The 27676-nt window shown below is 42.0% G+C and overlaps 1 protein-coding gene across 1 annotated transcript in view; it reads left to right on the top strand.

Moving 5' to 3' along the window:
• Positions 1–27676, top strand: part of LOC115136072 (glutamate receptor 4-like) — a 95207-nt gene that overhangs the window by 55367 nt on the left and 12164 nt on the right. The window contains exons 8-12 of the mRNA XM_065023386.1: positions 2016–2120; positions 7034–7240; positions 10603–10976; positions 23983–24181; positions 24788–25035. Coding sequence (XP_064879458.1) covers positions 2016–2120; positions 7034–7240; positions 10603–10976; positions 23983–24181; positions 24788–25035 — 1133 coding nt within the window. The remainder of the gene's footprint in view (positions 1–2015; positions 2121–7033; positions 7241–10602; positions 10977–23982; positions 24182–24787; positions 25036–27676) is intronic.

Raw genomic sequence — 27676 nt, 5'->3', positions numbered from 1 at the left:
ACACTCAGCAGGGAGAGAGAGGAGCAGTTCACGGCCAGCCCGCCATCACCCCCCTCCGTCTTCTTGATCCATGGCAGACACCACCAATTTATATGGATTTATATGGCAGACATTTATATTGACTGCCTTAGCTTGACTCACCTATTATATGACTCATGTACTGTATACTAAGCATTTCAACATGGTGTACTTTAATGTACTGTGCATGACACATCCAAGCATAATGTACAATTTGTGTGGCTCTTATCCTTTGCTTGTATACACACACATTATCTCAGATACTCTCACAGATCTTCACACCACATAATGAAACAGAAATACTGGAAACTACACACCAGAAATACACTGTACACACTGAACATACACACGCTCTACACACACTGTACACATGCTGAACACACACACCCTCTATACACACTGTACACATGCTGAATACACACACCCTCTACACACACTGCACACACACTATACAGTCGTGGCCAAACGTTTTGAGAATGACACAAATTTTTATTTTCACAAAGTCTACTGCTTCAGTGTCTTCAGATATTTTTGTCAGATGTTACTATGGAATACTGAAGTATAATTATAAGCATTGAAAGAGTTGATGCAAAGAGTCAATATGTGCAGTGTTGACCCCTCTTTTTCAAGACCTCTGCAATCCGCCCTGGAATGCTGTCAATTAACTTCTGGGCCACATCCTGACTGATGGAAGCCCATTCTTGCATAATCAATGCTTGGAGTTTGTCAGAATTTGTGGGTTTTTGTTTGTCCACCCGCCTCTTGAGGATGGACCACAAGTTCTCAATGGGATAAAGGTCTGGGGAGTTTCCTGGCCATGGTCCCAAAATATCAATGTTTTGTTCCCCGAGCCACTTAGTTATCATTTTTGCCTTATGCTCTCGGAGGATGTGTTGGTACCATTCTTTATTCATGGCTGTGTTCTTAGGCAAAATTGTGAGTGAGCCCACTCCCTTGGCTGAGAAGCAACCCACACATGAATGGTCTCAGGATGCTTTACTGTTGGCATGACACAGGACTGATGGTAGCGCTCACCTTGTCTTCTCCAGACAAGCTTTTTTTCCGGATGCCCCAAACAATCGGAAAGGGGATTCATCAGAGAAAATGACTTCACCCCAGTCCTCAGCAGTCCAATCCCTGTACCCTTTGCAGAATATCAGTTTGTCCCTGATGTTTTTCCTGGAGAGAAGTGGCTTCTTTGCTGCCCTTCTTGACACCAGGCCATCCTCCAAAAGTCTTCGCCTCAATGTGCGTGCAGATGCACTCACACCTGCCTGCTGCCATTCCTGAGCAAGCTCTGTACTGGTGGTGCCCCGATCCCGCAGCTGAATCAACTTTAAGCGATGGTCCTGGCGCTTGCTGGACTTTCTTGGGCGCCCTGAAGCCTTCTTCAGAACAATTGAACCACTCTCCTTGAAGTTCTTGATGATCCGATAAATGGTTGATTTAGGTACAATCTTACTGGCAGCAATATTCTTGTCTGTGAAGCCCTTTTTGTGCAAAGCAATGATGACGGCACGTGTTTCCTTGCAGGTAACCATGATTGACAGAGGAAGAACGATGATGCCAAGCACCACCCTCCTTTTGAAGCTTCCAGTCTGCTATTCGAACTCAATCAGCATGACAGAGTGATCTCCAGCCTTGCCCTCGTCAACACTCAGACCTGTGTTAACGAGAGAATCACTGACATGATGTCAGCTTGTCCTTTTGTGGCAGGGCTGAAATGCAGTGGAAATGTTTTTGGGGAATTCAGTTCATTTGCATGGCAAAGAGGGACTTTGCAATTAATTGCAATTCAATTGATCACTCTTCATAACATTATGGAGTATATGCAAATTGCCATCATACAAACTGAGGCAGCAGACTGTGAAAATAAATATTTGTGTCATTCTCAAATCATTTGGCCACGACTGTACAAACACACCCTCTACACTCACTGTATGAACACATACACCCTCTACACACACTGAACACATACACCCTCTGTCTGTCTCCAGATGGGTTACTGGACGGATTCAGACAAGCTGGTTCTGATCCAGAATGAAGCCCTCCTTCCCAATGAAATCCTGGAGAACAGAACTGTTGTAGTCACCACTATCATGGTAAGACACGCTACAACCCTACACACACACACACATGCGCATACGTGCACATGCACACAAAGAGACACACAAGCACAAAAGAGACACAGAAACACACACCCTCTAGCACACTGTTCTCCCGGACAGGGCTTTACTCTACCTTCCTCTGCCTCAGGGCAGACGTTCAGTCACACAAACACAAACATAATCCAAAACACTCACCAGCATTGGCACTGCAGATGCTTTTGAGACGTTGTTACACTAGGTGTGATGGAGATGTCATTGTAAACATGTCACTGTAAGTGCAGTACCTACCATGACTAGTCTAGTCCCCTTTATAAAATGCATGAGCTGTGCTCTGTATCCCTGCCAGAGACTGCTACACATGCATTTTAAGAGTTGGTATTTAATGAGGCAACAAAGTCAGATTCTATACTCAAACACACACACGCACACACAGATGCAAATGCACACACACATACAGGTGCACACATGCACACACACACACACACACACACACACATACACACACACACACACACACACACACACACACACACACACTCATACACACACACACACATGCACTCAGACAGAAAATCTCTGGGCTGATGTGTGCTGTGATGTCAGGAGGTTGTGTCCTCCTACGTAACACTTGTTGTTTACTTAGTGGGCCTACTTACTAGGGCTCAGGACCCAAATGATACCTTCCTGTTTGCTTGATATTGGTTTGTTACATTCGGTTTCTCCTTTTTTTTGCACTGATACTGTAACACTCACGCATGTAATGTGAACTATGGGTACTAAATCAGGATTTTCACACTACTGAGCTGAACCGAGCCGAGCCAAACCAAGCTGTGCTGAGCTGGCCTGGTAATGCATTACTCCTAGATGCTGGAACCGGGATGACAATGTGAAAAGGAAATATCCGGGGCCAGCACAGTTCGTTCGGGTCGGCATGATAGTGTGAAAAGGGTGAAGATTTACTGTGTTTCTGAAAGTAAAGGTGGTTAGTTAGTTAGAGGAGATGGAGAGAACACGGTAAGGAAAGGCAGAGTGAGTAGAGGAGGGATGGAATTGGGATTGGAGAGTCATACCTCAGCAGAATCCTCCTCTTTTCAGCCCCTGGTGAGGAACCCCATTTTAAGAAACTGAGAAAATGGACACAAGCTGAGCCCAAATGACACATCCCTTATTGGGAGACTGATGGACAGTGTTGGACACAGCCAGAGCCAAAATGAACCCCCTAAAGACACAGACTGATGCAACGGAGAGATGCGTTGTGAATTCTAATGCACACCTTATTAGGAAACTGACCCAAGGGAAGGATCTATCCAGAGCCAAAATGAACCCCTTCAAGAAGACCCAAAATCGACACAATCTGACCAAATTTTTAAGTAAATGAACAAGAATGTGGCGGGGGATTGGAGCCACAATGGACCCTTCATCCTGTCTAAAGACACATTTTTGTTCTTCTAATCAAACATCACATTAACATGGTTGGCTTAACTGTGCGTGTGCGTGCGTGTGCGTGAGTGTGTGTGCGTGTGTGTATGTCTGGATATACTCTAGGATATAAATGTTCTTATTACATGAATGTCCATGCCTGGCATATTGCAGGTAATTATGGCTAATACAGTATTTGAAATATGTAGGAATAGATGTTGAGATTTTATCGAAATAACTTAAAAAAGACTGCTCTGAATGTGTCAGTTTCCATTCAATTTTTGTATATAACTGCTTTATAATACATTTTCAAAAGCACTGCCTAAGAAATCATTTTATAGAGCATGATAATATCAGTGTTTAACCATGCCGACTGTGTCGGATAGAGTCTCTAATGTGTGTTTGCGCTTGATAATGTTTGTTTACTGTAATATACACTAATTAAGCTTTTACTTCAGTATTACATTCTGTGGTGACTACAATAAGACAAACAGTAACACAAACTGTTTTGGCAATGCATTGGAGGGAGAGAGAGAGAAAGCTGGCATGTTTTGTGTACATCAAACCAGAAGGGACGATCAACTCGGGAGTTGGCATTCACATGGCGGAGGGGGGGGTTTTGTTTGTTGTCCATGCAATGCTTTTGTTTGTGGTTTTTATGGCTTTCATCAGCTACCATATGGCCAAAGGAATGCTCCAGTGAAAAGAGCCAGGCAGGTAGAGTCTGTTCAGCTGTTTCTCATGTAAATATGCTATTCGTTCTGATGACAAGCCTTCTTTTGGGCTCTCTGCATCTCAGTGCTAAAGGCGTCACTACAGACACCCTGGTTCGAATCCAGACTGTATCACAACTGGCCGTGATTAGGAGTCTAAAAAGACGGCGCACAATTGGCCCAGCGTCGTCCGGGTTTGGCCGTGATAGGCCGTCATTGTAAATAAGAATTTATTCTGAACTGCTTGCCTAGTTAAATAAAATAATAATAATTGGACTGGTATAGCAATCATTAATCCACAGTGGTAGCTCTGAATATGGCTAATATCTAGACTGAAAGCAAACACTGTCGCTCACCTGATTCAATGGCTATATTATTCAAAGGGCTTCAGACAAAAAAGCAATTTTTTATTGGTGTTAGTCAGATAATGAATATAGTTTATAACAATGGCACTCTGACTGAATATATTTCGGCAGAGCTTGGAACCGCACACCTTTCTAACCCTACAGTATTGAATGTACCATTATGGTCCCGAGGGAAATGTCATGTTTTAACCTTCTCAGAGTGTATGTGGGATAACGTTGTACAAAAACCCTACAAGGGACCTAAGGGGAACATTGCCTAATGTCTTTAAAACAGCTCCTGTTTGCTAGGGGTATGTCAGAATAAGAAAGGGGCCTCCAGTACACATCCAATAAATACCCACTACTACAGCTAGCATACGTCTCCTGTTTCACCATAAGGAATGAGAGATGGCTTTAAGATTGTTCTCATTCATCAAATACCCATTTCCACCTCATATCAAGGACAAGGCAACTGAATGGTGTTTTACCCCAACAGCAGAAGGTGGGGGACTTACTGAGAGCACCTCAACGTTTTCAAATATATTTTTCCACTCATGCTTGAAATGTGCTCAATTTACTGAATGTCATGCAGCCAAGTGAAAAATAAAGGTTTGATTTGTGCCATGATGACTGCGACACATAGATGTTTTGAGAGAGACAGAGAGAGAGATGTAGTATATAGTCAAGACCCATTATTTTGACGTTTATTATTGTACATACTCCTCACCTATCAGAGAGAGAGATGGAGTATGTCGTCAATACCAATCTTTATGAACTTTATTATTGTACATACTCCTCACCTATCAGACAGACTGTGTATCTGTCAATTCGATTGTCAACTCCAACTCACACACATACACTTACTGGACTCTCTTCCTTCTACTTATGTGTGTGTACGTGCGTGTGTGTGTAACGCTATGTCTAATAGGGTTCATTACCCACTGAGACAAGCCATGATCAACTTGGACGTGGAGAGTCTGGAAACATTTCAAATCTGCTGCTGACTTTCAGCATTCTTTAAGAGTTCTTTAAGCATTATCAATGTTTTTTCAATGTCCTTTCTATCTGTCTCTCTCTGTTTTTCTGTCTGTCTCGATCTGTCTCTCTGTCTGTCTGTCTCTCTCTCTGTCTGTCTCGCTTTCTCTGTCTATCTGTCTGTCCCGATCTGTCTCGATCGCTCTCTCTGTCTTTCTTTTTGTCCCGATCTGTCTTGATCGCTCTCTCTGTCTACTGTCTGTCTCTCTCTCTCTGTCTGTCTCGCTTTCTCTGTCTATCTGTCTGTCCCGATCTGTCTTGATCGCTCTCTCTGTCTACTGTCTGTCTCTCTCTCTCTGTCTGTCTCGCTTTCTCTGTCTATCTGTCTGTCCCGATCTGTCTCGATCGCTCTCTCTGTCTACTGTCTGTCTGTCTCTCTCTGTCTGTCTCGCTTTCTCTGTCTGTCTGTCTGTCTGTCTGTCTGTCTGTCTGTCTGTCTGTCTGTCTGTCTGTCTGTCTGTCTGTCTGTCTGTCTGTCTGTCTGTCTGTCTGTCTGTCTGTCTGTCTGTCTGTCTGTCTGTCTGTCTGTCTGTCTGTCTGTCTGTCTGTCTGTCTGTCTTTCTGACTGTCTTTACCTCTGTCTTTGTGACTGTCTTTACCTCTGTCTTTCTCTCCCCCTCTCTTTCTGTCTTTCTCTTTTGCTCTCTCACTTTCTCTCTTTCTCTCCCCTTCTGTCTCTGTCTTGTTCTCTCTGTATCTCTCTCTCTCTCTCTGTATCTCTCTCTCTCTCTCTCTCTCTCTCTCTCTCTCTCTCTCTCTCTCTCTCCCCCTCTCCCCCTCTCTCTCTCACTCTCTCTATCTCTCTCTCTCTCTCTCTCTCTCTCTCTCTCTCTCTCTCTCATACTATCACAGTACCATTTTAAATAATAGCCAGTGTAATGTTCAATGGCTGTTTTATCGTCCACATCTGTGTTCAAGAAGTTGAAACATTGGTACATAATCTTTTAACATGAACTCCATATTTATAGAAAAGCAATCTTGTTTGTTCATTTTGGAAGATCCACACAATATCATACTGTATGCCCTATTTGTTGCTAAATTATGTAGGCCTATTTCTCGGTCATGTCTACAACATACATACTGTATGTGTTTCTGCACGCTTGTCTTCTGTCTATTTTTCTGTGAAAAATCCAATGGGCAAAACTGGTTGAAATGACATTATCATTACGTTCTAATGACGTCAATTCAACCAGTTTTAAAAATGTATTAAAATAATATCACTATGACGTCACTTAAACAACATTTTGAAACTGGTTGAATTGACGTCATTACAACGTCACTCATTATGACCTGGTGTCAACCAGTTATGCTCGCTGGGCAAGTGACTGTCTGTAAGCGGGGAACATGTTTGCCAGTTTGACCCTGTGGTCCCTGTGGTGTGTGTGTCACTTTGTAGGAGGGTCCATATGTCATGTTGAAGAAGAACTGGGAGTTGTACGAGGGCAACGACCAGTATGAAGGCTACTGTGTGGACCTGGCCTCGGAGATTGCCAAACACATTGGCATCAAGTACAAGATCGCTATCGTACCCGACGGAAAGTACGGCGCCCGGGACCCAGAGACCAAGATTTGGAATGGCATGGTTGGGGAGCTGGTGTACGGGGTAAGAGGGACAGGGCACTGAGGGGTGTTTGTGCGTGTGTGCGCGTGCGGGATCGCCTTGACTTTGTTGACCCATTTTTAAAGTTTATGTGATGCAGGGTTTCACTCACACTTTACATTCATTTGTAAATCTGTTTAGTTAAAGGCAGCCAATGAACTGAAGACACAGAATCAGTTGTTTTAAACACAAAACACAGATGGCTTGACACTCGTCAGTTGGTCAGTTACCTGGACTACTTCAAATAGCTTGATCTTGACCAAACTAAACCTTGGGATAAGGGATCTTTTGGTGCTTATTAGGGTGGAAAAATTCCAGAAATCGCGGTTGGATTCCCTCTGATTCCTGGATTCTCACAACCGGGATTTATAAATTATTTTTGTGGAAAGTTATTAGAATTGTGCAACCCTAGTGCTTCTAGCTAAGAGATACAGGCTATTATAAGGTGATCGTGCTAGGGGCTAGAGCTGGGACCAGTGTAGTGTGTCAAGTGTGATAGAGGTGTAGGGGTTAAAGTGTGCTTTGTGTGTGATGTGTTAACCTGTTGCGACGAGCCATCCCGGATCCGGGATCGTGAATACAGCCTCAAGCTCATTACCATAATGCAACGTTAACTATTCATGAAAATCGCAAATGAAATGAAATCAATATGCTAGCTCTCAAGCTTAGATTTTTGTTAACAACACTGTCATCTCAGATTTTCAAAATATGCTTCTCAACCATAGCAAAACAAGCATTTGTGTAACAGTATTGATAGCTAGCGTAGCATTTAGCGTAGCATTTAGCATTAGCATTCAGCAGGCAACATTTTCACAAAAACCAGAAAAACATTCAAATAAAATCATTTACCTTTGAAGAACTTCAGATGTTTTCAATGAAGAGACTCTCAGTTAGATAGCAAATGTTCAGTTTTTACAAAAAGATTATTTGTTTTAGGACAAATCGCTCCGTTTTCTGCGTCACGTTTAGCTACGAAAGAAACCTGTATCCAGGATTGTGTAAATCTATCCGCAAGCTCATTAGCATAACGCAACGTTAACTATTCATGAAAATCGCAAATGAAATGAAATAAATTATTTGCTCTCAAGCCTAGCCTTTTGTTAACGACACTGTCATCTCAGATTTAAAAAAATATGCTTCTCAACCATAGCAAAACAAGCATTTGTGTAACACTATTGATAGCCTAGCATAGGGTTATGCCTGACATTCAGCAAGCAACATTTTCACAAAAAACAGAAAAACTCATCTACCTTTGAAGAATTTCAGATGTTTTCAATGAGGAGACTCTCAGTTAGATTGCAAATGTTCAGTTTTTACAAAAATATTATTTGTGTTGACAAATCGCTCCGTTTTCTCCTTCACGTTTGGGTAAGAAAAAAAAGAAAGAAAATTAAGTCATTAAAACGCGAACTTTTTTCCAAATTAACTCCATAATATCGACAGAAACATGGCAAACCAATGTTTAGAATCAATCCTCAGGGTGTTTTTCACATATCTATCGACGATAAATCCATCGTGGCAGTTGACTTTCTCTTCTGAAGAAATGGAACGCGCATGGACCTAGAGATTACGCAATAATTTCGACACAGGACACCGGGCGGACCCCTGGTAAATGTAGTCTCTTATGGTCAATCTTCCAATGATATGCCTACAAATACGTCACAATGCTGCAGACATCTTGGACGAACGGCAGAGAGCTTAGGTTCATTCATGGCACATTCACAGCCATATAAGGAGACGATGGGCAACAAAGCCTCTAAAATTCTGCTCATTTCCTGTTTGAGGTTTCATCTTGGTTTCGCCTGTAGCATGAGTTCTGTGGCACTCACAGATAATATCTTTGCAGTTTTGAAAACGTCAGAGTGTTTTCTTTCCAAAGCTGCCAATTATATGCATAGTCGAGCATCTTTTCGTGACAAAATATTGCGCTTAAAACGGGCACGTTTTTTTTATCCAATAATGACATAGCGCCCCCATAGGTTGAAGAGGTTAAGTTTGAGAGGTGAGAGGGTTAAATGATGCCGGTGCTTAGCTACCTCCTGTCTGTTGCTAAGAGATAACAGGATTCATGTACAGGTGTAAGGGGTGTTTGTACAAGGGGTGAAAAATGAAGGTACTGTACTTTAAAAGTGTGTGTGTGTGCACGTGTGTGTGAAAGCTTAGAGAGATTGCAAGGCTCTTACAGTGCAGAGGGAAGCTGTGAGCTCAGAGCTTAGCCCGTCAGCACTTCCCTGTCTCTAAGACCTTGCCTGGTGACCATTCACCCTCTGACAGTCCTTTTCAAAGCCTGTGTCACCGTGAAAGGTCTCCCCCCATTTCAGCCCTGTCATGTATTTTAATGGTTACTCAATGCAAGCCAACCTGTCATCTTAATAATTAATGCTGAGGACGAGGGAATTTGTATCTCTGTTTCTTCTCTCTCTCCCTCTATGCAACATGTCGGCTTGTAATATATCAAACTTTTATTAATTTATTTGCGGATAAATCCCAAATTCCCCACTGCAGATGTCCAGGCAGGAAAGGTCGGATGTGTTGCTAAATCACTAACAATAATCTGGTTTGTGGATTTGCCGCAAAGAAGCAATACGTGTATCCTGTGTCAAATTTTTCCGTCTTGTGTTGTACGCATATTTCTCCAACGGCCTTATTTGATTCCCTTCTCCTTCAGATCCGAGGCCTTTCGAATTAAGCCGCTAGGATTAGAGCTACTGCCCGTCTTTTTCTATTCAAAACATTGTAAGACGTGTTCAATCAGAAAAAGTGGCTAAGTGGCAAAATGGCAAAATGAAATGAAAAAAGGCGGGATGGGGAGAAATACTGGTGGTTGTTGTTGTTGTTTGTGATTTGTGTACTTAGTGATTGTGTCAGATAGGAGGATAGACAGATGTGTGAATGATAGACATGGTCGACTAAGAAGAGAGTTCTCGGGCCGTTTCCATCAAGCGACTCAGTATGGTTTTCTTTTTATTATCAGTTTTGCCTTTTAGATAATATTACATGGACAGGAGGGACCTGATCCTAGATCAGTACTCCTGCTCTGAGATACTTGATATACATACAGCCCCTGGCTTTTCTGGCTCTGACATACTGTAGCTGATCTTGTATGTACAGTACATGTATGTCCCTTTGGGAACAATTCATCTTTAGTACAATACATTTGGATATGGGCTCGCCTCAGGCTCACACTCACTGTAGTGTGTGAAGTTGACAGTGCTGAATAAGGTGGAAAGAGAACAAAAAACAGATACTGTCTACTGTTGTCTACCGTTTGTCCACAGTTTTATTAGATGACTGTCTAGTTGAAATGCTAACTACTTCTGCTATTTCCCTTCCTTCTTTCCTTCTCTCCCGCCGCCCACACGCAGAAAGCGGAAATCGCTGTGGCCCCATTGACAATCACGCTGGTCCGGGAGGAGGTGATCGACTTCTCCAAGCCCTTCATGTCGCTGGGCATCTCCATCATGATCAAGAAGCCCCAGAAGTCCAAACCTGGGGTGTTCTCCTTCCTGGACCCGCTGGCCTACGAGATCTGGATGTGCATTGTGTTCGCCTACATCGGCGTAAGCGTGGTGCTCTTCCTGGTCAGCCGTTTCAGCCCGTACGAGTGGCACACCGAGGAGCCCGAAGAGGGTACCGACGGTCCGCCGAGCGACCAGCCCCCCAACGAGTTTGGCATCTTCAACTCCCTCTGGTTCTCCCTGGGTGCCTTCATGCAGCAGGGATGTGACATCTCCCCGAGGTGAGAGATAGATGCGTTACTACTAAGACTACAGTACACACATACTACTACAGTACACACGTACTACTACAGTACACACGTACTACTACAACAATATATTCTGAAATATTATACCTTGGCCAGCTGAGAGATAAATGTCACTACTACTACTCCATTACACACATAGTACTACATTACACACATAGTACTACATTACACACATAGTACTACATTACACACATAGTACTAGACTATATCCAAACATCTCTTAGGTTAGAGATATATATATATATATATATCACATATATTTATATATTTATGTGTATAGATATATACACATAAATTAAACACATAGCACTAAATTACATCCAAATGTCCCCACAATGTCCCTTTCTTTATTGTGTTGAGTATTAAAGGCTGTTTGCCATTGATAACAGCTGCCTCAGGATGCTATGCCTCATACAGTATACATGTTTAATTCACTGTCTGTTGCAGAACAACTATAGTTACTCCACTCTGTAGAATTTAAACTTGCACCATAGTTTTTTTGTCTCCTTAGTATTCACACCAAAATTGTCGCTTTATATCACATATGTGAAAATAGCTACAGTGGCAAGAAAATGTATGTGAACCCTTTGGAATTACCTGGACTTCTACATACATTGGTCATACAATTTGATCTGATCTTCATCTAAGTCAAAACAATAGGCAAACACAGTCTGCTTTAACTAATAACACACAAACAATTATACGTTTTCATTTCTTTATTGAACACACCGTGTAAACATTCACAGTGCAGGGTGGAAAAAGTATGTGAACCCTTGGTTTTAATAACTGGTTGACCCTAAGTTTGACAACAATAACCTCAACCAAACTTTTTCTGTAGTTGAGGAGCAGACCTGCACAACGGTCAGGAGGAATTTTGGACCATTCCTCTTTACAAAACGGTTTCAGTTCAGCAATATTCTTGGGATGCCTGGTGTGAATCGTTCTCTTGAGGTCATGCCACAGCATCTCAATCGGGTTGAGGTCAGGACTCTGACTGGGCCACTCCAGAAGGCGTGTTTTCTTCTGTTGAAGCCATTCTGTTGTTGATTTACTTCTGTGGTTTGGGTCGTTGTCCTGTTGCATCACTCAACTTATTTTGAGCTTCAATTGGCGGACAGATAGCCTTACATTCTCCTGCAAAATGTCTTGATAAACTTGGGATTTTTTGTTTACCATCAGTGATAGCAAGCTGTCCAGGCCCTGAGGCAGCAAAGCAGCCCCAAACCATGATGCTCCCTCCACCATACTTTACAGTTGGGATGAGGTTGATGTTGGTGTGCGGTGCCTTTTTTTCTCCACACATAGTGTGTTTCTTCCTTCCAAACAACTCAACTTTAGTTTCATCTGTCCACAGAATATTTTGCCAGTAGCGCTGTGGTACATCCAGATGCTCTTTTGCGAACTTCAGTCGTACAGCAATGTTTTTTTAGGACAGCAGTTGCTGCTTCCATGGTGTCCTCCCATAAACACCATTCTTGTTTAGTGTTTTACGTATCGTAGACTCGTCAACAGAGATGTTAGCATTTTTCAGAGATTTCTTTAATTAAGTCCTTAGCTGATGCTCTAAGATTCTTCTTAACCTCATTGAGCATTCTGCGTTGTGCTCTTGCAGTTATCTTTGCAGGACAGCCACGCCTACCACTCCTAGGGAGTAGCATCATTGCTGAACTTTCTCCATTTATAGATCATTTGTCTTACCGTGGACTGATGAATATCAAGGCTTTTAGAGATACTTTTGTAACCCTATATAAACACTCACAAAATTTGAGCTTGCTATTCACAAGAAGCATTGCCTGATGTGAACCATGCCTCAAACAAAAGAGATCTCAGAAGACTCAAGATTAAGAATTGTTGACTTGCATAAAGCTGGAAAGGGCAGGGCAGCTCTAACCAACATCTCTAATCTCGTCTCAATGATTGTACTCCAGGTTAGCTGACTCCTGACTCCAATTAGCTTTTGGAGAAGTCATTAGCCAAGGGGTTCACATACTTTTTCCAACCTACACTGTGAATGTTTAAATGATGTATTCAATATACACAAGAAAAATACATTAATTTGTGTGTTATTAGTTTAAACAGACTGGGTTTGTCTGTTGATGTGACTTAGATGAAGACCAGATCTAATTTTATGACCAATTTATGCAGAAATCCAGATAATTCCAAAGGGTTCACATACTTTTTCTGGCCACTGTAAATATCATTGGCCTGTAGTTTGTAATAAGAATGTCTCGTCTCTGCTTCCAGTTTCTAGTTTAGCCACTGTCTGCTGTGCTTTGGTGTGTACGTGTGTGTGTTTGTGTGTTTGTGCGTGCATTGTGATCTGTCTGTTTAGAAAGACATTGGACTGCTGTCCCATTGTCTCTGATGTGTCTGGTGTGTGTTTCATACACTGTAGTTCTGCGTTCAACAGGCATGAGAGGTCAAAGGGTATATCATCCATTACTTACTATTACCTACCTCTCGTCCGATCATGAACCACCAAAAAATATTCAGTGACCAGTCAGTGCTGGGTGTCATTGCTTCCGGGTCAAGCTTCCTGTCTGTGACACACCTTTCTGCCCACTCACAGAGCATCTGCCTGCTGTTCTGTAGTCGTGATGAAGATCTTTAGGATTTGTGTAGTTATATTCATAGCAATTTCATGACAGACCTGGGTCAAATTTCCTAGATAATATCCTGTGTCAAATACTTAAACGTATTTGAGGTGTGCTTGGTCTAGTTTGGAGTTTTGGGACTATATTCGCTCTATGATACAGAGAAAACTAAATCAAGCACAGTTGAATATTTAAAATGACTTGAGGTACGTATTTGACATACGTCAAATAGGTCCCAGGTCAGCTTTATGATCCTTAGAGTCATTTTAAAGGTAGACTCAGCGATATGACGTTAGCATTACAATAGCAGTTATGGTGACTTCCGCAAAACACACAAAGACAGCCGAAAGCAAAAGGTTGACCTCCCCTGCATTATCTTTGGTTCATACTGCTGCTCATGGTCACGTCATATCGCTGAGTTTAAGTTTAAGCTCTTGTAGTCTTTAATGGTTCCTATGGATATCTTCAGTTCCTCTAAGATTTAAGATTACGAATGGTGTAAAATGGAGAGGAGGGACCAAAACCAGCCTGTATTTTTCAGCCCTCCTACACAGGACCAGAGCAGAGGCATACACAAGATGGAGAACACTAAGGTACATTAGACAAGAGCACCGTCGAAATGATAGCGCCCGTTACGTAGCATCCTAGAACGTCCTATAGCACCTCTATCTTGAGGGAGCTATAGTGGGCCTATGATTTTGACTTAAGTCCACTTCATTTTAAGTCGTCCACTTAAGTTAACTTATTTCCCATGAGAAGGGATCCTCATCCACAACATACTGTATATAATTCTTGTAACGTTCCTAAAAGTTTTCCAGAAATCGCAGTTTGGGATTCTCGCAATCAAGAGGGAATACGCAGGACAAGTAATAATCCAAATGGGAATCCTCCTTCTGCGATTTCTGGAAAACATGGGAATTTCTGGGAAGTTTTCTGGAATTTTATTACTGCTACAGTTTAGTCGTTTAGTCAGTGTTTACTATTGAAACTCTACATTTCGTCTACATGTTGTCCTTATGTCTCTCCACAGTGTGGTCAGACTACTGTGTCTGTCTGTCTGTCTGTCCCACACCTATCACAGTGTAACGGTTTTCTAATGGTGAAGGAGAGTCGGACCAAACTGCAGCGTGTCGATTGCGATTCATGTTTATTCAAAAGTAAAACACGACTAAACACGAACAATACAAAACAATAAACGAAACGAAAACCGCCTATACATGTGTCAACTAACATCTAACAAGGACATCAAGACACTCAGGACAATCACCCACAATACAACCAAAGAATATGGCTGCCTAAATATGGTTCCCAATCAGAGACAACGATAACCACCTGCCTCTGATTGAGAACCACTCCAGACAGCCATAGACTTTCCTAGAACACCCTACTAAGCTACAATCCCACTAACATACACACCAAAACCCCCAGACAAAACACACCACAATACAAAAACTCCATGCCACACCCTGGCCTGACCCAATACATGAAGAAAAACACACAATACTTAGACCAGGGCGTGACACACAGATAAAGTTGCAGTAATCCCACAGGCCCTGTCCCAATCTGTCACCAAAAGTTCACTACGGAGGGGGTCGACTGAAGTTTACCCTGACAAGGGGACATGCAAATCCCCTCCACCGAGGGATTAGGGGACTTTGGGAGTGTGGAGAAAATGAGGGAATGCCAAGGGCACAGTTTTAGTGAAGGGTTTAGGACTATGGCACACCACTCATCTGCAGTGATAAGGAAAGGAAGCCTGCGTATGTGCGAGGCATATACAGTGCCTTCAGAAAACATTCACACCAATTGACTTTTTCCACATTTTGTTATGTTACAGCCTGCATTTCAAATGGATTAAATGTATATTTTGTGTCACTGGCCAACACACAATACCCCATAATGTTAAAGTGGAATTATGTTTTCAATTTTTTTACAGATGAATTAAAAATGAAAATGTCTTGAGTCAATAAGCATTCAACCCCTTTGTTATGGCAAGCCTAAATAAGTTCAGCAGTTAACATGAGCTTAACAGACATTGCATATCCTTTTGAGCATGGTGAAGGGAATCTACCAAGCTAACACATAGAATTGTTTTTAGATGTTCATACAATGGATCATTTAACTATTTGATTTTGAATTTTAGTACCCCTTTAGGTATAAAAAAATATATATTGAAAAATGTTTTGATCAAATATTGAAGTTGACCTTAATTACTATAGCCGATAGAAACACATCCAATAACACATTCAACCTTAATTACTATAGCCGATAGAAACACATCGAATAACACATTCAACCTTAATTACTATAGCCGATAGAAACACATCGAATAACACATTCAACCTTAATTACTATAGCCGATAGAAACACATGGAATAACACATTCAACCTTAATTACTATAGCCGATAGAAACACATCGAATAACACATTCAACCTTAATTACTATAGCCGATAGAAACACAGAAACACATTCAACCTTAATTACTATAATAGAAAACACATTCAACCTTAATTACTATAGCCGATAGAAACACATGGAATAACACATTCAACCTTAATTACTATAGCCGATAGAAACACATGGAATAACACATTCAACCTTAATTACTATAGCCGATAGAAACACATGGAATAACACATTCAACCTTAATTACTATAGCCGATAGAAACACATGGAATAACACATTCAACCTTAATTACTATAGCCGATAGAAACACATGGAATAACACATTCAACCTTAATTACTATAGCCGATAGAAACACATGGAATAACACATTCAACCTTAATTACTATAGCCGATAGAAACACATGGAATAACACATTCAACCTTAATTACTATAGCCGATAGAAACACATGGAATAACACATTCAACCTTAATTACTATAGCCGATAGAAACACATGGAATAACACATTCAACCTTAATTACTATAGCCGATAGAAACACATGGAATAACACATTCAACCTTAATTACTATAGCCGATAGAAACACATCGAATAACACATTCAACCTTAATTACTATATAGAAACACCGATAGAAACACATGGAATAACACATTCAACCTTAATTACTATAGCCGATAGAAACACATCGAATAACACATTCAACCTTAATTACTATAGCCGATAGAAACACATCGAATAACACATTCAACCTTAATTACTATAGCCGATAGAAACACATCGAATAACACATTCAACCTTAATTACTATAGCCGATAGAAACACATCGAATAACACATTCAAAAATGGCAAAATAAGAGAGTAAAAAAACGTAAGGTTTTGAAGCTCGGGAAATATATACTGTATGTATTTTTTGTATTGGTTACCTTCAGATGTGACCCATGACACTTGTGTGGGTCGTAGAGCAAAACCGAGAACAGTGAGATTTTAGGCTAAACCGTACATACATTTTCGTGAGAAGACCGATTTTTGGGATGTTTCCTGGTCTGATAAACAGCATTGTAGCTCTGCCACTTTACACAGCAGATGTGGAACGGCGACATACTGTAGGCAGATGTGGAAGGGCGACATACTGTAGGCAGATGTGGAAGGGCGACATACTGTAGGCAGATGTGGAAGGGCGACATACTGTAGGCAGATGTGGAAGGGCGACATACTGTAGGCAGATGTGGAAGGGCGACATACGGTAGGCAGATGTGGAAGGGCGACATACTGTAGGCAGATGTGGAAGGGCGACATACTGTAGGCAGATGTGGAAGGGCGACATACTGTAGGCAGATGTGGAAGGGCGACATACTGTAGGCCGATGTGGAAGGGCGACATACTGTAGGCAGATGTGGAAGGGCGACATACTGTAGGCAGATGTGGAAGGGCGACATACTGTAGGCAGATGTGGAAGGGCGACATACTGTAGGCAGATGTGGAAGGGCGACATACTGTAGGCAGATGTGGAAGGGCGACATACGGTAGGCAGATGTGGAAGGGCGACATACTGTAGGCAGATGTGGAAGGGCGACATACTGTAGGCAGATGTGGAAGGGCGACATACTGTAGGCAGATGTGGAAGGGCGACATACGGTAGGCAGATGTGGTGGATTAAGACATAGCCCATGCAAACAAAACATAGGCCAATGGTGACTTTAAAACAGATACAGAGTTTAATGGCTGTGATAGGAGAAAACTGAGGATAGATCAACAACATTATAGTGTTGTTGATCTAAATGACAGTGAAAAGAAGGAAACCTATACATAAAAAAAATTCTCCAAAACATGCATCCTGTTTGCAACAAGGCACTAAAGTAAAACTGCAAAAAAATGTGGCAAAGAAATTAACTTTATGTCCTGAATACAAAGCTTTATGTTTAGGAAGAATCCAACACAACACATCACTGAGTACCACTCTTCACATTTTTGAAGTATGTTGGTGACTGCATCATGTTATGCATATGCTTGTCATCGGCAAGGACTAGGGAGTTTGTTGGGATTTTAAAAAACGTAATAGAGCTAAGCACATGCAAAATCCCGGAGGAAAACCCTAGGCTTGGTTTTTCTCTGACATACACTGTCAACTGTGGGACCTTATATAGACAAGTGTGTGCCTTTCCAAATCATGTCCAATCAATTGAGTTTACCACAGGTGGACTACAGTCTAGTTGTAGAAACATTTCAAGGATGATCAATGGAAACAGGATGCACCTGAGCTCAATATCAAGTCTCACATCGAAGGGTTTGAATGTTTATGTAAATAAGGTATTTCTGTTTCTATTTTGAATACATTTGCAAACATTTCTAAAAAACGTTTTTCGCTTTGTCATTGTAGGGTGTAGATTGATGAGGAAAAAAATGTATTTAATACATTTTAGAATAAGGCTGTAACGTAAAACAAAATGTGGAAAAAGTAAAGGGGTCTGAATGCTTTCCGAGTGTATTGCACTTTTTATGTTGCCTACTTTTGGCCAGCTAATAGCCTAACCATCGATCAAGCAACATGGACTAAATGATCAAATCCTCTTGCTGCAGGATTATTTTGCTGTGACAATATATGTCAAAATAAGATCCTACATATGTACACAATCCAATGGGAGAAGAAGACCCAGTGGTGAGATGATTGACAGGTCTAAAGGTTATCTGCTACTGATGTTCCATCCTTTACTTTAATGAAGGTTAATCCTGATCGTCAGATACCCACACAGGGAGAGAGAGAGAGCGAAAAAGAGAGGGAAAGACATACAAACACACGTTTCCCCAAGGCACCCCATAATAATTAAGGCAGTAACTAATATCCCTGTGTGCTTGTCTCTGGCAGTAATGCCAGATCTCCATGGCAACGGGAGGGAGAGAGGGGAGTGTGTGTGATTGAAGTGGTGACATGGGAGCACCCTAATTGAGAACAAATCCCAGTTTAGTGTAACAAATGGCAGCCTATTCCCCGTGTAGTTCTGTACAGTGTATACTGTATAGTTCTGTATCGTTTTGTTTAGTGTATAGTGAGTCATATGGTCCCTGGTCCAAAGTAGTGCCCTGCATAGGGGATAGGATGCCATTTGCCACGCATGACACTGTTTTTGACTCAGGATACTAGACAGATAATACTACATAATTTAGACTATCATAATAATATTCAGACATATTTTTGGATGCCATTAAAGCACCCAAACATTCAAGCGTAGCTAATATGTTGCCATGTCAACTTTTAACTAGATGTAAAAAATAATGCAATTTATATTTTGTTGGGGGGGGGTTGCAAGTGTGGTACCTTCTGTAACAAATTTTCTTGTAAGTTTTGCCGACTTTTTTTGTCACAAAAATATTCAGCCAGGTACTGTAAGTCATTACATTTTACAACAACCTGACTCAACCTTGACCTGTGTTGGTTATGCTGCCTTACTCTAGTCTGGTCTAATTGAGCAGGTGCGATAAGTTTGGCCTGTTTGGTCAGTGCTGATTGCTTCGGTCTGCCCTACCATTTATATGAATATCATTTTGGCTTGAGAGAGTGTGAGAGAGTGTGAATTTGTACAGGCTCATGTACTGTCAAATAGATTTCCAGGATTCCCAGGTGTTTTCATTCTTCATCAGGGTAGAAATGGAGAGATGGAGGGAGGGAAGTAGGGAGAGGAGGAGAGGGAGAGGGGGATAGCATGAATAACTAAAGCAATAGTGGCTAGCCTGGGGGCGTATCATGCTGGGAACGGACAACACCTCGTCATTTATTTAGGCTCTTCTCAAGGTCAACCTTATGTGGCTCTCCTCTCTTTCTCTCTCTCTCTCTCTTTCTCTCTCTCTAGATATATATATATATATATATATATATATATATATATATATATATATATATCTTCACTCTCTCTCCTAATTCACTCTTTATACAGTATATCTCTGCTATTATGTAATATTGTACATCAGATTCTGTGATCCTAATTACCTGTCCACAAACACACAACTCATGCAGATATCAAATAATGAAAGTATGTGCATGGTGAGTCACACACACACACATCTCTCTGTGGCTAACACCGGAGACGTCCCATCATCTCATTCACTTGGCTGAGAGAGATGTTGCAGTGACAGCTTTGTAGGAATTCAAGTGTATGTGTCTCTAATAGTGTGTGTGTGTCTAATCGTGTGTGTGTTATGAAAGAGTAAGGTCGCATGGTCAGTGGGGGGGCTGGGGCATTTTGACCCTTAGCAAAACTAGAACCTCTATACCTCCATACAGTATGTGTGTTTCAGCAACAGGCTTGTGTGTGTGTGTGTGTGTGTGTGTGTGTGTGTGTGTGTGTGTGTGTGTGTGTGTGTGTGTGTGTGTGTGTGTGTGTGTGTGTGTGTGTGTGTGTGTGTGTGTGTGTGTGTGTGTGTGTGTGTGTGTGTGTGTGTAGTATGTGTGGGTATGTGTCACCACTTCAATATGTAGGTTGCGCTGGGTCTCTGGTGTAGCATGATGGACACGTCTGGGCTCCAGGCTCCACTGCTAATCGTTTGTCTGTGTGAGGCTGAACCAACCTGATTACAGTGAGGCAGGCCGCTCGGACTGGCCAAAGCAGCAGCAGCCAGCAGCAGCTAGTCTATCTCTGCTTCACTGAGTGACTCAATACACTGTGATACATTGGACAAGTCCCCACTCGAGTCACCACTCCAAAGGCAGTTAAGGCTACATCTGAAATGGTATCCAATTCCATAGTGCAATACTTTTGACCAGGGCCCGCAGACACTCATGCATGCACACACACAATCGCAGACACAATCACATTCCCCATTGACGTTCCCAGTCCCGTTTCCCCTTGTAACACAGCTGTCTCGCTCTCGTCACCCATCTAACATGCTAAACCCAGGGTCAGACTGTACCATTCCCCATCCCATAGGGGCAACCGTATGGCAGCGATGATCCCTCCCCAGATAACAACCTCCTCCTCCCCCGCCTTCCTTCCCCCAGTTGGCCATGGACCATCAGGGTATGCCAATCTGTCAACATGGATGAAAGTCACTAGAGTCACCTCGGATCAACACAGACTGGAAAGAGGGAGCCCCCTGGCTAACTGTCTGTCCTTAGTCACAGCTGCTGGCTACTCGAAAGGGTGAGAGTGAAACCGAGAGAGAAATAATAATAATAATAAGAGGGAGAGAGAGAGAGAGAGAGAGAGAGATAATCTGTACTCAAATCCAGAGTTAAAAGAGGGCATAGTAATATATTCTACAGCATAGCATTCAGTGTACATGCTTTGTTGCTGCGGCTCTTGTTTGGTGAGATCTTTGCTATATGTTGGGCACAAGCACAGCCCCAATGTGACACAGGGTGTGTGTGTGTGTGTGAGAGAGAGAGGTTGGTGGCATGTTCTAGGGACAAGACTAGAGGGGACACAGTGTGCAATAAGGGGAACGGGTCGGTGATGAATAATATTTTCGGAAAGTCCCTTCTTACACCCTTTTCACATTACTGGGCAGAGCTGTACTGCACTGGCCTGGGTGCACATCTAACATAGTCACTGTGTGCTGGAAAGAAAGGGCCATGAGAAAAGAAAAAAATGAAATAACCATGCCAGTTCAGCAGTGTACGGTTTGGGTCGGTTCAGGTCTGCACGGTAATGTGAATCATGAAAAGGCTTGTTTCAGGTCGGCATCGACTTGTGAAATGGTATGAAAATGCTTGTTTGACAAAACAACAGGAACTGAAGGGGTTTTCATAGAGCTTCTCTCTATGTTTGGTTTGTACCGAAGGTGGAGAGAGAACATTGTTTGTTAACTCCAATGCACCATTATGCTTGACTCTCCTCACAACCTTCCCCCCGCTCGCTTGAGTCGGCTTATCTGTCTCCCTTGAGCCAACAAACAAGACAAAAACAGAGCTGAACGGAGGAAGCGCTGTGTGACGTCGTCGGTCGCTCTCCAAAGCACTGCCAGCTCTTTTCATCTCACCAATAAACATTGAAAGAAAGAAAGAAAGAAAGAAAGAAAGAAAGAAAGAAAGAAAGAAAGAAAGAAAGAAAGAAAGAAAGAAAGAAAGAAAGAAAGAAAGAAAGAAAGAGATTGACACAGAAGCGCATTGGGTTTTAATGAGCCACTTTTGCCTTAAGGTGGATCTGAATATGGGCTGGATGGTGTTGTGAAGTCAGTGTGCTCTTAGAGCTCCCCCCTGTGGTAGGTTGGCGGAATAGCACTCTGTTCCCAAATTACCTATTGGCACATTGTTATTTGTTGAGAAAGGACAGTGAAGGGGAGACAGGAAAAGTAGGTGAGATTGCGAGTCAGAAGGGCAGTAGACCGGATTTGAACCCATTCTGACTTTCAGATGTATTCAGGCCACTTGAATTTTTCCACAGTTTGTTACGTTACAGCCTTATTCTAAAATCGATTAAATATTTTTTTCCCTCATAAATCTACACACAATACTCCATAATGACAAACTAAAGAGTTTTTAAAATTATTATCCAAAGAAATATCACATTTACATAAGTATTCAGACCCTTTACTATGTTGAAGCACCTTTGGCAGCAATTACAGCCTTGAGTCTTCTAGGGTATGACGCTACAAGCTTGACACACCTGTATTTGGGGAGTTTCTCTGATTCTTCTCTGCAGATCCTCTCAAGCTCTGTCAGGTTGGATGGGGAGTGTGCTCTGGAGCAGGTACTTAGCTCCGTTCATCTTTCCCTCAATCCGTTCATCTTACCCTCAATCCTGACTAGTCTCCCACTCCTTGCCGCTGAAAAACATCCCCACAGCTGGCCTTCTAGGCAGAGATGCAAAGAAAAAGACGTATCTCAGACTGGCCAATAAAAAGAAAAGTTTAAGATGGGCAAAAGAACACAGACACTGAACAGAGGAACTCTGCTTAGAAGGCCAGCATCCCGGAGTCGCCTCTTCACTGTTGACGTTGAGACTGGTGTTTTGTGGGTACTATTTAACGAATCTGCCAGTTGAGGACATGTGAGGTGTCTGTTTCTCAAACTAGACATTCTAATGTACTTGTCCTCTTGCTCAGTTGTGCACCGGGGACTCCCACTCCTCTTTCTATTCTGGTTAGGGCCAGTTTGCTCTGTTCTGTGAAGGGAGTAGTACACAGCGTTGTATGAGATCTTCAGTTTCTTGGCAATTTCTCACATGGAATAGTCTTCATTTCTCAGAACAAGAATAGACTGACGAGTTTCAGAAGAAAGGTCTTTGTTTCTAGCCATTTTGAGCTTGTAATCAAACCCACAAATGCTGATGCTCCAGATACTCAACTAGTCTAAAGGTCAGTTTTATTACTTCTTTAATCAGATCAGATCAGTTTTCAGCTGTGCTAACATAATTGCAAAAGTGTTTTCTAATGATCAATTATCTTTTTAAATTGATAAACTTGGATTAGCTAACACAACGTGCCATTGGAACACAGGAGTGATGATATTCCATTTAAAATCAGCTGATTAAAGATAAGCCCTGCCATTCAAAAGGTTGGGGTCACTTAGACATTTCCTTGTTTTTGAAAGAAAAGCACTTGTTTTGTCCATTAAAATAACATCAAATTGACCATTTTAGAGTGAGGCTGTAAAGTAACAAAACGTGGGAAATGGAAGGAGTCTAAAGACTTCCTGAATGCACTGTATACGTGTGTCAGAGTCAGCAGCTCTAACCGCTAGACCACACATGTCACCAATACGTTTGTCTGTAACTCACTCTCACTTCTTAATACAGTTTGTGGATTTGTGTTGATTCATAATAATGAGTGTTATTGATGGACTCTTCTGTATATCACACCCCCTACTCTCCTCTTTTCTTTTCCTCACCATGCTCACTCTTTTGTTACTCCCCCTCCTTCTCATTCTCACCTCCACACTTCCCTTATTCCTCTCCTTCCTCTCCTCCTTCCTTCCCCCGTCCTCTCTCTCCTCTCCCCCTCTCCCTCCTCCACTCTCCTTCCTCTTCCTCTCTCTCTCCCCCAGGTCTCTGTCGGGGCGTATTGTGGGTGGTGTGTGGTGGTTCTTCACACTCATCATCATCTCCTCCTACACGGCCAACCTGGCTGCCTTCCTCACAGTAGAGAGGATGGTGTCGCCTATAGAGAGTGCTGAGGACCTGGCTAAACAGACAGACATCGCCTACGGTACCCTAGACTCCGGCTCCACTAAAGAGTTCTTCAGGGTGAGTATAGTGCTGGAGTAGACGCCAGCTGTGTCTGTTTTATCATATTATAGCCTTGTCCTACAGATGTAAGATCTTCATTTGAGGCAGTTACCTACAGCAACAGGAAATGTGAATTATTATGTGGATTATAGTTCATGGACATTTAAAAAAAGTGAAAATCAAAGTGGAAATTAAAAACTTCAGAAGCCTTTTTAAACCTCTAGTACACTACAAGATTTACATTTCCAGTTCTCCTGGAACAGGGTGATCAAATGAAGATCCTACATCTGTATTTCATAGGCTTTTTGTGTATGTAGGAATATGAAGTTATAGGGTGAGTAGTATTGAACAGATCAGCTCACACACACACACACGACACCATGTGTTGTACTCAATACTGATCAGTTCACTCAAGCATAATCATTCACTGGGGGAGGAGTGTGTGTTTTTACAGTAACTGTTTCCAGTCAATATTCACTCCACCAGTAAATCTTTACAGTACACTAACTAACCCCCCATGTCCTCCTCTCTATGTGGCTATGCTCGCTCTATGCTCTCTCTCCACCCTCCTCCACCTCTACTCTTCCTCCACCCCTCCTCCGATCTGACCCAAACCAACCACAGAGGTCAAAGATCGCGGTATACGAGAAGATGTGGGGCTACATGAAGTCAGCCGAACCGACTGTGTTTACCAAGAACACCCAGGAGGGGGTTGTACGTGTGCGGAAGAGCAAAGGGAAGTACGCTTTCCTATTGGAGTCAACCATGAACGAGTACACAGAACAGCGGAAACCCTGCGACACCATGAAGGTCGGCGGCAACCTGGACTCCAAAGGATACGGAGTGGCCACCCCCAAGGGTTCACTGTTAAGGTGGGTGGAGTAGTATAACAATATGTCCAAGCTGTGCGTGTTGTTATGTTATTCCACCTTCCCTGGCGTGCTGCCTGAACATGTATAATAACGCTCATGTAACACTTTTTTGGGTTGGAATGTTTTTCCATGCATAGTGATCATGAAGGTTATGGTAGTGGCTTTTACATTTGTATTTGGTGTGCATGTGGTCATGGCAACAGTTGTTTTTGTTGCAGCTCTACTTCTTCGATGTCAGGTAATGTTTGTGCTGCTTTGTGTTGGTGTGCCAGTGGGAGTTGAAACAGTATGTTGAAAGGCCCTAGATAAGTCCAAATATTACTCTAATATATTACTATGATCAATATTGCAAAATACTGGCAACTTTCTCCAAATTCCTGGATTTTCTGCTTATTCCCTTCTGAATCCGGGAATATCCCGAACTGGGATTTCTGGAAAACCTGGGGAATTTTGGCAAGGTTAACGGAATGTTGCGACCCAAACTGCACTAATTAGGGAAAAGAGTGCTATTTGGGACGTAGACATAGTGAATGTCATATGAGATGGTGGGATATACAGTTGAAGTCGGAAGTTTACATACACCTTAGCCAAATACATTTAAACTCAGTTTTTCACAATTCATGACATTTAATCCTAGTAAAAATCCCTGTCTTAGGTCAGTTAGGATCACCACTTTATTTTAAGAATGTGAAATGTCAGAATAATAGAAGAGAGAATGATTTATTTCAGCTTTTATTTCTTTCATCACATTCCCTGTTGGTCAAACGTTTACATACACTCAATTAGTATTTGGTAGCAGTGCCTTTAAATTGTTTAACTTGGGTCAAACATTTTGGGTAGCCTTCCATAAGCTTCCCACAATAAGTTGGGTGAATTTTGGCCCATTCCTCCTGACAGAGCTGCTGTAACTGAGTCAGATTTGTAGGCCTCCTTGCTCGCACACGCGTTTTCAGTTCTGCCCACAAATGTTCTATGGGATTGAGGTCAGGGCTTTGTGATGGCCACTCCAATACCTTGACTTTGTTGTCCTTAAGCCATTTTTCCACAACTTTGGAAGTATGCTTGGGTCATTGTCCATTTCGAAGACCCATTTGCAACCAAGCTTTAACTTCCTGACTGATGTTTTGAGATGTTTCTTCAATATATCCACATAATTTTCCTAACTCATGTGCCATCTATTTTGTGAAGTGCACCAGGCCCTCCTGCAGCAAAGCACCCCAACAACATGATGCTGCCACCCCCATACTTCACGGTTGGGATGGTGTTCCTGGGGCTTGCAAGCTTCCCCCTTTTTCCTCCAAACATAACGATGGTCATTATGGCCAAACAGTTCTATTTTTGTTTCATCAGACCAGAGGACATTTCTCCAAAAAGTACGACCTTTGTCCCCATGTGCAGTTGCGAATTTTTGATGGCGGTTTTGGAGCAGTGGCTTCTTCCTTGCTGAGCGGTCTTTCAGGTTATGTCGATATAGGACTTGTTTTACTGTTGATATAGATACTTGTGTACCTGTTTCCTCCAGCATCTTCACAAGGTCTTTTGCTGTTGTTCTGGGAGTGATTTGCACTTTTCGCACTAAAGTACGTTAATCTCTAGGAGACAGAACGCGTCTCCTTCCTGAGCGGTATGACGGCTGCGTGGTCCCATGGTGTTTATACAGTACTTGCATACTATTGTTTGTACAGATGAACGTGGTACCTTCAGGCGTTTGGAAATTTCTCCCAAGGATGAACCAGACTTGTGGAGGTCTACAATTTTTTTCTGAGGTTTTGGCTGATTTCTTTTGATTTCCCCATGATGTCAAGCAAAGAGGCACTGAGTTTGAAGGTAGGCCTTGAAATACATCCACAGGTACACCTGCAATTGACTCAAATGATGTCAATTAGCCTATCAGAAGTTTCTAAAGCCATGATGACATTTTCTGACATTTTCCAAGCTGTTAAAGGCACAGTCAACTTAGTGTATGTAAACTTCTGACCCACTGGATTTGTGATACAGTGAATTATAAGTGAAATAATCTGTAAACAACTGTTGGAAAATTACTTGTCATGCACAAAGTAGATGTCCTAACCGACTTGCCAAAACTTTTTAACAAGAAATTTGTGGAGAAGTTACATTTACATTACATTTAAGTCATTTAGCAGACACTCTTATCCAGAGCGACTTACAAATTGGTGCTTTCACCTCATTAAAAAATGAGTTTTAATGACTCCAACCTAAGTGTAATGTAAACTTTCGACTTGGGATATAAGTGATGTGAATGCGAGCCATGTCAATGATCAGTCCTGTCTGACTTGGCTAGACTAGAGCTGCTTTATATACAGTGGAATTTACAGACTTGCCTAAAAAGAAAACATCCCAGTCACCACAGGGAGTTAGTTTCACTTCACCAAAACTAGTGTGTGTGTGTGTTCCTGTGTGTACTGGGCACATTTTCATGAATCCATTGCGAAAGGACTGATAAAAGTTAACTTGCATTTTCACAGTTTTTTTAGAATGATTGAGATAATGTTATTTTTGGGAGGGAAAAGACACTGCAAATGATAAAAGCAAACAAGCACCCATTAGCAAGTTATCTCAGCCTATATGATAATGCTCAGACTATCTATTAGTGAATACTGCTTCTGGTTTACCATATATC

The sequence above is a fragment of the Oncorhynchus nerka genome, linkage group LG10 (genome assembly GCF_034236695.1).
Source record: "Oncorhynchus nerka isolate Pitt River linkage group LG10, Oner_Uvic_2.0, whole genome shotgun sequence".
Lineage (NCBI taxonomy): Eukaryota > Metazoa > Chordata > Actinopteri > Salmoniformes > Salmonidae > Oncorhynchus > Oncorhynchus nerka.
Note: the sequence above shows the minus strand (reverse complement) of the source record. Positions and strands in the feature narration are given on the sequence as shown.